At 55.5% G+C, this 13,022-nt stretch overlaps 1 protein-coding gene across 1 annotated transcript in view; it reads left to right on the top strand.

Moving 5' to 3' along the window:
* FBH1 (F-box DNA helicase 1) overlaps nucleotides 1-13,022 on the top strand; it is a 40,614-nt gene that overhangs the window by 25,589 nt on the left and 2,003 nt on the right. The window contains exons 13-20 of the mRNA XM_084280263.1: nucleotides 1,448-1,584; nucleotides 1,851-1,950; nucleotides 2,696-2,817; nucleotides 5,423-5,498; nucleotides 7,350-7,547; nucleotides 8,789-8,914; nucleotides 10,592-10,698; nucleotides 11,934-12,080. Coding sequence (XP_084136389.1) covers nucleotides 1,448-1,584; nucleotides 1,851-1,950; nucleotides 2,696-2,817; nucleotides 5,423-5,498; nucleotides 7,350-7,547; nucleotides 8,789-8,914; nucleotides 10,592-10,698; nucleotides 11,934-12,080 — 1,013 coding nt within the window. The remainder of the gene's footprint in view (nucleotides 1-1,447; nucleotides 1,585-1,850; nucleotides 1,951-2,695; nucleotides 2,818-5,422; nucleotides 5,499-7,349; nucleotides 7,548-8,788; nucleotides 8,915-10,591; nucleotides 10,699-11,933; nucleotides 12,081-13,022) is intronic.

Genomic DNA, 13,022 nt, shown 5'->3' with positions numbered 1-13,022 from the left:
GATGTCCCTGCTCACTGCAGGGTGGGACTAGATGACTTTGAAGGTCCTTTCCAACCCCAGGTACTCTATGATTCTATGTACATCATCTTGAGGTGTTGCTTTCAGTTGTGTTGGCCATCCAGCCATGCCATCTAGACCCTTTCCCCATCCTTTTGCTGCTTACAAGGAAAAACAGGCTACCAGCATAGCCCAGGACATGGTTTATTACAAGAGTAGCAAGATGTTCAATGGTCTGAACTATCAGAACAGGAGAGCTGCTCCATCCCACCCCAATGCTAGGTGCAAGGGACTGGGAAGACTTGTAGCCTCCTAAGGATTCCCAAGACTTGTAGCCTCCTAAGGATTCCCAAAGCTGCTGGTTTTCTTTCCCAGGGATATGGGGAGTAGCTCTCTGTTGCAAAGCAAACTGAGTTACTTCTGCAAAGGGGTCTAAGTGGACTGAACTGTGTGCTGAGGAGCAAAGGAAGTGGGGCAGAAGAAGGCCTGGTCTTCTCAGCAGGTTTTAAATCAGCTCAAAGGCTTCATCATCCCATCTCCCAGCTGGGCTCACTGGATTGGTCTTGGCCATGCTTGGCTGTGCTTTCTCAGCTGCAGGCTATGCAAGCAGTTGCTCTGCCACCATCACTGAGCTTTGGGCAGGTTGAACTGTTGGAGAGGGTTCAGAGGAGGCCACGAAGATGATTAGAGAGCTGGAGCACCTCCCCTATGAAGAGAGGCTGAGGGAGCTGACCTAGAGAAGAGAAGGCTGTGGGGGGACCTCATTGCACCTTCCAGTCCCTGAAGGGAGCAGAGGAACAGGAGGGGAATGGGCTTGTTAAAGGGCAGAGACTGGCAGGACAAGGGGGATGGAGTGAAGCTGGAGGAGGGAAGGGGGAGATGAGGTATCAGGGGGAAGTTCTTTGCAGAGAGAGTGGTGAGGGGCTGGAAGGGGCTGCCCAGAGAGGGGGTGGGTGCCCCATCCCTGGGGGTGTTCAAGGCCAGGTTGGCTGGGGCCCTGGGCAACCTTGTGTAGCTTCAGGCCTGGAGGTTGGTGGCCCTGCCTGTGGCAGGGGGGCTGGAACTGTATGACCCTTGGGGTGCCTTCCAACCCAGACCAGGTTGTGATTCTATGATTCTATGATTCTGTTTGTAAAGCTCCGAGTCAGCTGCTTTGCTTCTCCCCCAGGGTCTCCTGCAACTACATTGCCCCCTTTTTAAATGCTCTGAGTCATCAAATGGGAGATATTCAAGACCCATCCAGATGTTGACCTGTGTGACCTGTCCTAGGGACCCTGCTTTGGCAGGGGGGTTGGACCTGATGATCTCTTGAGGTCCCTTCCAACCCCTACAGCTCTGTGAGTCTGTGATCAGACCAGAGATGTTGCCTCTGTACGGGCAGGAGATACTGTTCAGGTCACTCTTGGTTTGTGAGCAGGTTCCCCTGTAAAGCTCTGATGTTTCCCTGCAGCCATCATAGATATTGTGCTGTCACAGAAATGTGGAGTAATCCTGGTAGGAGACCCTCACCAGCAGATCTACACCTTCCGAGGCGCTGTCAGGACCCTCAACTCAGTGCCTCACACCCATGTCTACTATCTCACCCAGGTAAGAATCATAGGATCATAGAACATGTAAGGTGGGAAGGGAACATTCCAAGGCCATCTAGTCCTATCTCACAGCACAGTCCCTATTTCCTGGGATATGAGAGTGAGCAGGATTTCAAGAAACAATTTGGGAGGGTTTGGGTGGATTTTTCTTGTCCAGAAGGTTGGTGGGAACTGTATAGTTCCATATATAGTAATGGAGTTTCTAGGTTCTAACAAGTTCCTCTTCTTTTCCTCTCATTTCCTTCCTTTTTCTTTTCCATGTAGAGTTTCAGATTTGGTCCTGAAATAGCTTATGTTGGAGCAACCATTCTGGATGTCTGCAAGAAGATCAGGAATAAGATATTAGTGGGTGGAAGCCAACATGGTAAGTTGTGTTATGACCTTATCACTGCTGCAGTTACCTGAAAGGAGGGTGCAGAGAGGTGGGAGATGGTCTTTTCAGCCAGGGGACAGGAGATGGGACAAGGGGCAATGGGCTCAAGCTGCCCCAGGGCAGGGTCAGCTCAGCTGGGAGGGCAAAGTTCTTCCCTGGCAGAGTTGTGGGGCTGTGGCACAGGCTGCCCAGGGAGGGGGCTGAGTCCCCAGCCCTGGGGTTGTTTAACAGGGGGGAGATGAGGTGCTCAGGGAGCTGGTTTAGCACAGGATGGGAACAGTTGGACTCAATGATCTTAAAGGGTTTTTCCAACCTTGTGATTCTGGGATTCTGTATGACAATCTCAAAGGTCTTTTCCAGCCTTGTGATTCTGGGACTCTGGGATTCTGTGTGACAATCTCAAAAGTCTTTTCCAACCTGGTGATTCTGGGATTCTGTGTGACAATCTCAAAGGTCTTTTCCAGCCTTGTGATTCTGGGACTCTGGGATTCTGTGTGACAATCTCAAGGGTCTTTTCCAACCTGGTGATTCTGGGATTCTGTGTGATGATCTGAAAGGTCTTTTCCAACCTGGTGATTCCCTGTTGGTGCACTGCTCGGCTCAGTCAGCTCTTCTCAGTGGCTGGGACTCACAAAGCTAATTTATAATAACCCAATTACCTCAGGATAAATCCTGATTTAGGAAGACCTTTGGGGTGTAGATAGCTGCTCAGCTCACTGGGAATCTCTTCCTGCAGGTGCTGTGAGAGGCCACATGGAGGGGCAGATCACGGTCTTATCGCGAAGCAATATGAACGTCTTTGAGGATGCTGTGAAACTCACTGGGAGAGAGAGGGAGATTAAAATACACGTGATTGGGGTAAGGGAAGGTCCCTCATGTGTCTTTCACATCCCAACCTCCAGTCCCCAAACCTCTTGGCACTTGTGGCAGCGACACCTACACAAGCCTTGAAATAGGTGTGACTGACCCGTTGATCTGTTCTGGCTGAGGAAGGGTTATTTGGAGCTGCTGTTCCTCAGATCTGTACAGGGCAAGTTCCCTTTATAGGCTCCAACTTCCCTTTATAGGCTCTAAGTTCCCTTTATAGGCTCCAAGTTCCCTTTATAAGCTCCTCCATCCCCTTTTCTTCATTGGGATCAGATGAGATGGGCAGTGGCTCGGGTGTGCTGGGTGGGGTTGGGTCAGAGCAGAGCAACACAGGGCTCTGACAGAGTCACTGTGAGTATTTGCATTAGGTGGAGCACCACTCACTGCTTCTGGCACCCTGTTCCTGCTGTTAGTCACAGGCTGAGGGTAAAAAGTGACAGAAGGAGGTTTGCTGTGCCCAGAGAGACTTCTCAGGTTCTCTTGAGAGACTTGTTCTGGTGGCCAATAAGGCCAGTGGGATTCTGGGGGGCATTAAAAGGAGTGTGGCCAGCAGGTCACAGGAGGGAATCCTCCCCCTCTGCTCTGCCCTGCTCAGGCCCCACCTGGAGTGTTGTGTCCAGGTCTGGGCTCCCTGGGATAAAAAAGCCAGGGATCTCCTGGAGAGAGTCCAGAGGAGGGACAGAGATGCTGAAAGGCCTGGAGCATCTCCCCTGTGAGGAAAGGCTGGGGGAGCTGGGGCTGTTCAGCCTGGAGAGAAGAAGCCTGAGAGGGGATCTGATCACTGGTTCTCAAGAGCTGAAGGGTGGGACACAGGGGGCCATGGGCAGCCTCTTCTCAGTGTCTGTGGGGACAGGACAAGGGGCGATGGGCTCAAGTTGGAGCACAGGGAGTTCCCCCCAATGTGGGGCAGAACTTCTTCCCAGTGAGGGTGAGGGAGCCCTGGGACAGGCTGCCCAGGGGGTGTGGAGTCTCCTTCTCTGGAGAGATTCCAGCCCCATCTGGACACTGACCTGTGTGACCTGTCCTAGGGACCCTGCTTTGGCAGGGGGTTGGACCTGATTATCTCTGAAGGTCCCTTCCAACCCCTACAACTCTGAAAATTCTATGAATCTGTGAAGACAGTGTTTCAAGATGAAGGGGACCTTTGGGCTTGTGCTTCACACAGAGGGTTGTGCTGTCCTCATTACTAATTTCCAACCCTGGGATGGTCCATTCCCCACCTCAGTGCACTCAGGAGAGCCAGGTTAAGCTGTCTCACTGGCATCTGAGGTGAGGGAAACGATGAACAACAGTCCTGGTGCTGAACACGTTTGAGGAGGAGCCTGGTCTTCTGAATTTTAGGCTGGTATTTTAAGTGTTTCATCTCTTTTTTTATCCCCCTGTCACAACACAATGAGTGCTGGAACTGGCAGATTCTGCTGCTGCAGTTTGGAACCTGCCTGAAGTCAGACTGATGATTGTTTTGATGGAACAAACCAAACCACATTTGGAAGCAAAGGGGGAAAATACTGTCTGAAAGTAGAATCATGGAATCACAGAATGTGTTGGGAGGGAAGGGACCTTTAGAGGTCATCTAGTCCTACCCTGCAGTGAGCAGGGACACCTTCACTAGAGCAGGGTGCTCAGAGCCCCATCCACCCTGACCTTGGATGTCTCCAGGGATGGGGCCTCCACCACCTCTCTGGGCAACATATTCCAGCGATCCACCACCCTCAGAGGGAGGAACTTTTCCCTAATCCCCAACCTCAATCTCCCCTTTCCCAGTTTAAACCATCACCCCCTTGTCCTATCATTCCCTGCCCTCAGGAACAGTTCTTCCCCAGCTTCCTACAGGCACCTTTCAGGGACTGGAAGGTGCAATGAGATCCCCCTGGAGCCTTCTCTTCTCCGGGCTGAACCAGCCCAGCTCTTCCAGCCTGGCTTCACAGCAGAGCTGCTCCAGCCCTTGGGTCATGTTTGTGGCTCCTCTGGATGTGTCCAAACAGCTCCATGTCCTCCTTGTGCTGAGGGCTCCAGAGCTGGACCCAGCACTGCAGGTGGGGTCTCCCCAGAGCAGAGCAGAGGGGCAGAATCCCCTCTCCATCTGCTGCCCACACTCCTGGGATGCAGCCCAGGATGGGGTTGGCCTTCTGGGCTGCAGATGCACATTGGTGGCTCCTGCCCAGCTTCTCATCCACGAGTCCTCTCACGTCCTTTCCCTCAGGGCTGTTTTCCAGTTCTTCCCTGGCAGAGTTGTGGGGCTGTGGCACAGGCTGCCCAGGGAGGGGGCTGAGTCCCCAGCCCTGGGGGTGTTGAACAGAGGGGAGATGAGGTGCTCAGGGAGCTGGGGCAGCACAGGATGGGATTGGTTGGACTTGATGATCTTAAAGGCCTTTTCCAACCTTGTGATTCTCTGTCTGTCCAGCCATGGGGCTGGATCTTTGCTTTTTCCAGCTGCCTTTGCTTCTGCTACAGCTCCAGGGGTTGCTGGGAACCACCTTCCCTCTACATCTTCAGCCTGTTTCCCTTCATAGCACCCATAACCACTGGGTGTTGATCTACCAACCTGGCAGCACCTTCCCTCCTGCACATGGAGATCATTTCTTGTTTCTTTTAGGGCCTCAAACGCTTTGGCCTGAGCAGAATTCATGATATTTGGAAACTCATGCAACCTCTGGATGCAAGGGAAAGACGTGAGTCCATCCTCACCCCACCACCCCCCTCTTTCTCTGTGATATTCCCTGTGGCAGCCTGGATGTTTCCATATCTGTCATGGGGATGGGAAGCAACTCACCCTGGCAGCAGCAAGGAAGTATTGTGATATATGGGGTGAAAGGTAAAGGACTTGATGAATTAAGGGTGATTAATTGCATGGGTGGTGTTAACTGGTAGCTGAGTTACCAGGAGAACTCCTTGCCATCTGGGTAAAAAGTGAGAGCAGTGCAGGTAGGAAGGGCCCTGATCCAGCCAGGACACCCAGAAGCCACAGTGGAGACTTTTGAGACTGCTCAGGGTCTTTTTCCTTTGGTTTCCAAGTATTTCACAGAACTACAGAATCTTTAATGTATCCAGAGCTGGGGCCCCAGGACAAGAAAGATGTGGGACTGTTGGAGAGGGGTCAGAGGAGCCATGAAGATGATCAGGGGGCTGGAGCAGCTCCCCTATGGAGAGAGGCTGAGGGAGCTGGGCTGGGTCAGCCTGGAGAAGAGAAGGCTGTGGGGGGACCTCATTGCACCTTCCAGTCCCTGAAGGGACCCCAGGAACAGGAGGGGAATCAGCTTTTTAGAAGGGTAGACAATGGCAGGACAAGGAGGATGGATTAAAACTAAAGGAAGGAAGGTTTAGATTAAATATTAGGGGGAAGTTCTTTGCAGAGAGAGTGTTGAGGGGCTGGAAGGGGCTGCCCAGAGAGGGGGTGGGTGCCCCGTGTCTGGGGGTGTTCAAGGCCAGGTTGGCTGGGGCCCTGGGCAACCTTGTGTAGCTCCAGGCCTGGAGGTTGGTGTCCCTGCCTGTGGCAGGGGGTTGGAGCTCTGGGACCCTTGGGGTCCCTTCCAACCCAGCCCAGCCTGTGATTCTATGATTAAGGTTGGAAAACACCTCCAGTCCAACTGTCCCCCTACCACCTACATTACTCACTAACCCATGTCCCTGAGTAGCTCATCCAGCCTTTCCTTGGACACCCTGAGGGACAGTGACTCCACCACCTCCCTGGGCAGCCCCTCCCAATGCCCAACTGCCCTTTTGGAGAAGAAATTTCTCCTCATTTCTAACCTGAACCTCCCCTGGTGCAACTGGCAGCCATTCCCTCTTGTCCTGTTGCTGGTTATCTGTGAGCAGAGGCTGAGCCCCAGCTCCCCACAACCTCCTTCCGGGGAGCTGTGGGCAGTGATAAGGTTTCCCCTCAGCCTCCTCTTCTCCAGGCTCAGCACCCCCAGCTCCCTCAGCTGCTCCTCAGAGGATTTGCCCTCCAGCCCCTTCCCCAGCCTGGTTGCCCTTCTCTGCACTCGCTCCAGGACCCCCATGTCCTTCTGGTGCTGAGGAGCCCAGAACTGGACCCAGCACTCCAGCTGCAGCCTCCCCAGTGCCCAGCCCAGGGGCACAATCCCCTCCCCAGCCCTCCTGGCCACGCTGGCTCTGACACAAGCCAGGCTGCCCTTGGCCTTCCTGGCCCCCCGGGCACACTGCTGGCTCCTGCTCAGGCTGAGCTCACCCCACACCCCCAGGTCCTTCTCCCAGCAGCTCTCCAGCTGCTCTGCCCCAGCCTGTAGCTCTGCTGGGGGTTGTCATGTCCCATTGGCAGAACTCTGCCCTTGGCCCTGTTGAACCTCATCCCCTTGGGCTCAGCCCATGGCTCCAGACCCCTCTGAAGAGCCTCCCCACCCCCAGGCAGACCCACACATCCTCCCAGCTCAGTGTCACCCCCAAACTGACTGAGGGAACATCCAATCCCTTCACCCAGGTCAGTGATAAAGATGTTGAACAGAACTGGCCCCAGGACTGAGCCCTTTCCTCTGACCTCACATCACCTGCTCCTTTCTGTCCAGAGAACCTCGTTATAACCGATCCCTTCATCAAGAAATGGGAGAAAACTGAGGGGTTCCATGGGTTGAAGGACTATGCAAAAGACATTGATGACAAAGACCTGGAGGTGAAAATTTCAATAGTGGAGAAATACAAAGACCGGATCCCTGAGCTGTTGCAGAAGATTAAGAAGAGCCACGTGTCACAAGAAGCCTTGGCAGGTAAAACCAAGCTGAGTCTTTGATAGAGCAGCAAATTTGGGTCTTTCAATCCAGCTTTGGTGCTGAATCCTCCTTGTTCTGCAGGATTTGGGTCAGGGTTCTTCTTTTAGGGAGAAAGGAAGTTGGGCAGAAGCTTCTGGCACCTCTGGTCTAGAGCCAGGCTGGGAGAGCTGGGCTGGCTCAGCCTGGAGAAGAGAAGCTGCTGCTGGGGAGAGCTCCCAGCCCCTTCCCATCCTTTGAGGGGCTCCAGGAGAGCTGGAGAGGGGCTGGTGCCCAGGGCAGGGAGGGCCAGGCCCAGGGGAACAGCCTTCAGCTGCAGGAAGGGATGGAGAGGGGCTGGGAGGCAGAAATCCTTCCTGGGGAGGGGGGAGGCCCTGGCACAGGGTGCCCAGAGAAGCTGGGGCTGCCCTGGGATCCCTGTCAGGGTTCAAGGCCGGGTTGGATGGGGCTTGGGGCACCCTGGGCTGGTGGGGGGGGTGTCCCTGCCCATGGCAGGGGATAGGACTGAGTGGGCTTTGAGGTCCCTTCTGACCCAAACCAGTCTGGGATTGAGAGATCTGTGTCTGCAGGTGGGCTTTCCAGAAACAAATCTGCCAGCAAAGTTTCTCTCAACGTGACTTTGCTGGAGGGAAACAAACCTCTGGGCACAAGAATTCCTGCAGCTGGAAAGCCCAGGACATTGTCTTAGTTTTTTTAGGGATTCCTGTTGTAGTTACAGGGGAGGGGTCTGGAGGGGAAGTCTCCCCAGGAGAGGCTGAAGGCCCTGGGGTTGTCCAGCCTGGAGAAGAGGAGGCTGAGGGGAGACCTCCTGGGGTCTGTGGCTTCCTGCCCAGGGGAGCGCAGGGGCAGCGCCGATCTCTCTCCTCTCTCTGGGGCCCAGGGCTGGAACCCGAGGGGCCGGCGTGAAGCTGCCCCAGGGGAGGGTCAGGGTGGCTGTTAGGAAGAGGTTCTGTGCTGAGAGGGGGGTCGGGCACTGGCACAGGCTCCCCAGGGAAGGGGTCCCAGCCCCGAGCTGGGCTGAGGGCAAGAAGCGCCTGGCCGATGCCCTCAGTGCCACCTCTGACTGGGCTGGGGCTGTGTGGAGCCAGGAGTGGGACTGGATGGGCCTTAGGGGTCACCACAGCTCAGGAGATGCTGGGATTCTCTGCTTCCATGACCTGGCACCCTGTGAAGTTAGAAACACTGTCACTGGGCCCATGACTCACCTCTCCCCCCTCTCTCTCCCCACGTGCTGGTCACAGATTACCAAATCGGCACCGTCCACCAAGCCAAAGGCCTCGAGTTCGACACGGTGCTGGTTGCAGATGACTTTGTGCAAGGATCCCGGGTCCAGGGTGGTCACCAGAGAAGAAGTAACTTCAGTATAGGTAAGGGAATGGCTGCATGCAGTGCCCCTCACAGCATCACAGAATCACAAGGTTGGGAAAGACCTTTAAGTCCAACCTGTCCCGTGCTGCCCCAGCTCCCTGAGCACCTCATCTCCCCTCTGTTCAACACCCCCAGGGCTGGGGACTCAGCCCCCTCCCTGGGCAGCCTGTGCCACAGCCCCACAACTCTGCCAGGGAAGAACTTTGCCCTCCCAGCTGAGCTGACCCTGCCCTGGGGCAGCTTGAGCCCATTGCCCCTTGGCCCAGCTCCTGTCCCCTGGCTGCAGAGACCATCACCCACCTCTCTGCACCCTCCTGGCAGGGCAGGGGAGGTGGGGAGGAGGGCTCCCCTCAGCCTCCTCTTCTCCAGGCTCAACACCCCCAGTTCCCTCAGCTGCTCCTCAGAGGATTTGCCCTCCAGCCCCTTCCCCAGCCTGGTTGCCCTTCTCTGCACTCACTCCAGGACCCCCACGTCCTTCTGATGCTGAGGACCCCACCATAAGAGCCCTTTTCCTGCAAGCCAGCTCTTCTCAGTGATGTCAAGCACCATGGGCTGTCCTGGTGATCACTGATCTTGTCATAGTTTCCTCCAGAGCAAAGGGAGGGACAGGGAAATATTCCTGCACTTGACCTTGTTGCCATCTGGCTACTGAGAAAGCCCAACCCCACCCTCAGGAAAGATGCTGCTTTGCCTTGGTGCCACAGCTCATGCTGGGGGAGGGCTGGTCTCCTCCCAGGGAGTGGAGAGGAGCCTGCAGAGTGAATGTGGGGACTGAGAACCCACCCTGGTGCCAAGTCCATGCCTGGGAGGTGGGAAAACACAAAGCAGTGAGCTGCTTATCTGGGCATGTAGAGTCCTGCCTTTGCCTGGAAGGGAGAAGGTGGAACAAGCCAGGAGCCATCTGAGGTGACAGGAGCAGCACGGAGTGCTGCAAGGCTGGGCTGCTCTGCAGGCTCCCATGGGAGCACCATGTGTCCTTCCAGATGTCCCAGAAGAGTGGCAGAGCTGTTTGTTCTTGTTCTCTCAGGCACCAGCACTGTGCCCTCAGGGCCAAGAGGTCAGTGGGACATGGGGGCATGGAGAAGCCAGCAGCTCCAGGGAGGTTCTGTTCTCCTCCCCTTCTGCCCTGCCCTGGTGAGGCCACATCTGGAGTTGTGTCCCCAGTGCTGGGCTCCCCAGTTCAAAACAGGCAGGGAACAACTGGAGAGAGGCCAGAGGAGGGTATGAGGATGATGAGGGGCCTGGAGCATCTCTCATGTGAGGAAGAGCTGAGAGAGCTGGGGCTGGTTAGCCTGGAGAAGACTGAGAGGGGATCTGGTCAATACTGATCAATATCTAAAGGGTGGGTGTCTAGAGGATGGGGACAGATTCTTCTCAGTGGTGCCCAGTGACAGGACAAGGGGCACAAACTGGAACACAGGAGGGTCCATCTCAATGTGAGGAGGAACTTCTTCACTCCACAGGAGCCTGAGCCCTGGGCCAGGCTGCCCAGAGAGGTTGTGGAGTCTCCATCTCTGGAGACATCCAAACCCTGTGATCCTGGGCACTGTCCTGTGCAGCCTGCCCAAGGTGACCCTGCTCTGGCAGGAGGTTGGGCTGGGTGATCTCCAGAGGTCCCTTCCAACCCCCCTCATCCTCTGATTCTGTGATACTCACGATTCTTTTCTCCCACCTAGAAAACTGCCCTGAGGACGAATTGAACCTGCTCTACGTGGCAGTGACACGTGCAAAGAAGTACTTGGTCATGTCAAAGACCCTGGAAAAGATTTTAGCATCAGCTGGGGTAAGGGAGATCTTTCCAAGGTGTCCAAACCCTCAGGTGAGGTGGTTTTGGGCCTCAATACCTGCACTGAAGCAAGGCAGGGTCAGGGCTGAGCAGTCCTCCCTGCGAGCTGCAGCAGGTCCTCACCTCCTGTCTGAGAGCTCCAGAGGATGGACGGATGGGTGGGGAACCATCAGCAGAAAATGTGTGCCTCTGAGGCTCATTTCCTGATTTCTGGGGATCTGAGCAATGGTTCTCAAGAGCTGAAGGGTGGGACACAGGGGGACATGAGCAGCCTCTGCTCAGTGTCTGTGGGGACAGGACAAGGGGCGATGGGCTCAAGTTGGAGCACAGGGAGTTCCCCCCCCAATGTGGGGCAGAACTTCTTCCCAGTGAGGGTGAGGGAGCCCTGGGACAGGCTGCCCAGGGGGTGTGGAGTCTCCTTCCCTGGAGAGATTCCAGCCCCATCTGCACACCGACCTGTGTGACCTGTCCTAGGGACCCTGCTTTGGCAGGGGGTTGGACCTGATGATCTCTGGAGGTTCCTTCCAGCCCCTACAGCTCTGTGAATTAAACAGGGATACAGAATCAATCAGCCAAACATCAAAACCCCACCAACCTCCCCAGCACGCCACCATCTCCTTAGAATTTAGGATCTGGGGGGAGCAAAGCCCAGAGCAACATCTCAAGCAGGGTGAGCTTCTCACCCCTGAGAGCAGAGACCCATGAAAGAAAACCAAGCATTAAGGTTCCCCCTGATCCAAACATCCCCACTGAGCATGGACCTTGCCCTGCGCCGCGATGCCTCACGATGCCTCACACCAGAATAACCCAGGTCACGTTTTCTCCCTCAGCTCACTCTGCTCCCTGATGCCAGGAGCACGAGGTCACAGCAGGGGGGTTTTCATTTTCCATGGCCCCTGTGTTTGGGTGTTGTCTCCCCCCAGATCCTGGCTGTCTTATCTCAGTGTGAGCGTGCAGGTTCCCTTTTCTCTCTCTCCAGCAGCTGCCAGCTCTTACTTCACTTCCTTCTCCACGAGCTGCTGCCGGTTTCAGCTGGATATTTGTTGTCAGGGAGGGGGTTTTGGGGGAGGTTATTTGGGTTTTTTTTTTAATATTTGTTTTAAATAAATCGTTTTTCAAGTCAGTTTCATGGGGGGGGAGGTGGAAGTAGCCAAGGAAACCAGCTGTGGAGGTGTCTCCGCGCCCGCTGAGCCCTGGGGTGTCCTCCTGTGTGTTGGTTGTTTCTTCCTTAGGAGTGTTTCCTTCGGGTGGAGCTGATAAGCAACAACAACACCACCACTGCCAAGGGCACAGCTGCCAGCCCTTGTTCTATGCCACAGTGTAAGGAGATGCTACGGCCCAGCTCCAGGCTGGTGGTGAAGAAACTCCCTTTGACTCATGTAGGTGTCCCTCCCCCCCCTTTCCTTGGGTCTCTGAGGTCTTGTTTCTGAGTTGTCAGCCCTTGAGGTCCCATTTCTGAAAGCTCACAGGGGAGAAGCTTCCCCTGAGCCAGCAGTGGCTCTGGCAGCTGGGAAGAACGATGGGATCCTGGGCTCCATCAGCAGAGGGGTGGCAGCAGGGACAGGGAGGGGATTGTCCCTCTCTGCTCTGCCCTGTCAGGCCCCAGCTGGAGTCCTGTGTCCAGAGCTGGGGCCCCAGGACAAGAAAGATGTGGGGCTGTTGGAGAGGGGTCAGAGGAGCCACAGAGATGATCAGGGGGCTGGAGCAGCTCTCCTATGGAGAGAGGCTGAGGGAGCTGGGCTGGTTCAGCCTGGAGAAGAGAAGGCTGTGGGGGGACCTCATTGCACCTTCCAGTCCCTGAAGGGAGCAGAGGAACAGGAGGGGAATGGGCTTGTTAAAGGGCAGAGACTGGCAGGACAAGGGGGCTGGAGTGAAGCTGGAGGAGGGAAGGGGGAGATGAGTTATCAGGGGGAAGTTCTTTGCAGAGAGAGTGGTGAGGGGCTGGAAGGGGCTGCCCAGAGAGGGGGTGGGTGCCCCATCCCTGGGGGTGTTCAAGGCCAGGTTGGCTGGGGCCCTGGTCAGCCTTGTGTAGCTCCAGGCCTGGAGGTTGGTGTCCCTGCCTGTGGCAGGGGGTTGGAGCTCTGTGATCCTTGGGGTCCCTTCCAACCCACACCAGGCTGGGATTTTATGATTCTATGATTCCATTTGCTTGGAGGGGTGGTTGAGGTCTGGGACAACCCTACTGCTGAGCTTTAGTGGGAATGAGGAAGGACCATCCCTCCCAGAGCTGGATCTCAACTCCTGTAGCTCCCCAGCACGTTGCTTCCACTTGCAACACTGGCACTGATTTCCTGACCACGTGGCTCAGGGTGGCAGTGAAA

This window comes from Gallinula chloropus (assembly GCF_964237585.1).
Source record: "Gallinula chloropus genome assembly, chromosome: 1".
In the NCBI taxonomy this organism is placed as follows: domain Eukaryota; kingdom Metazoa; phylum Chordata; class Aves; order Gruiformes; family Rallidae; genus Gallinula; species Gallinula chloropus.
The sequence above is the reverse complement of the archived record's forward strand: the minus strand, read 5'-3'. Positions and strand labels throughout refer to the sequence as shown.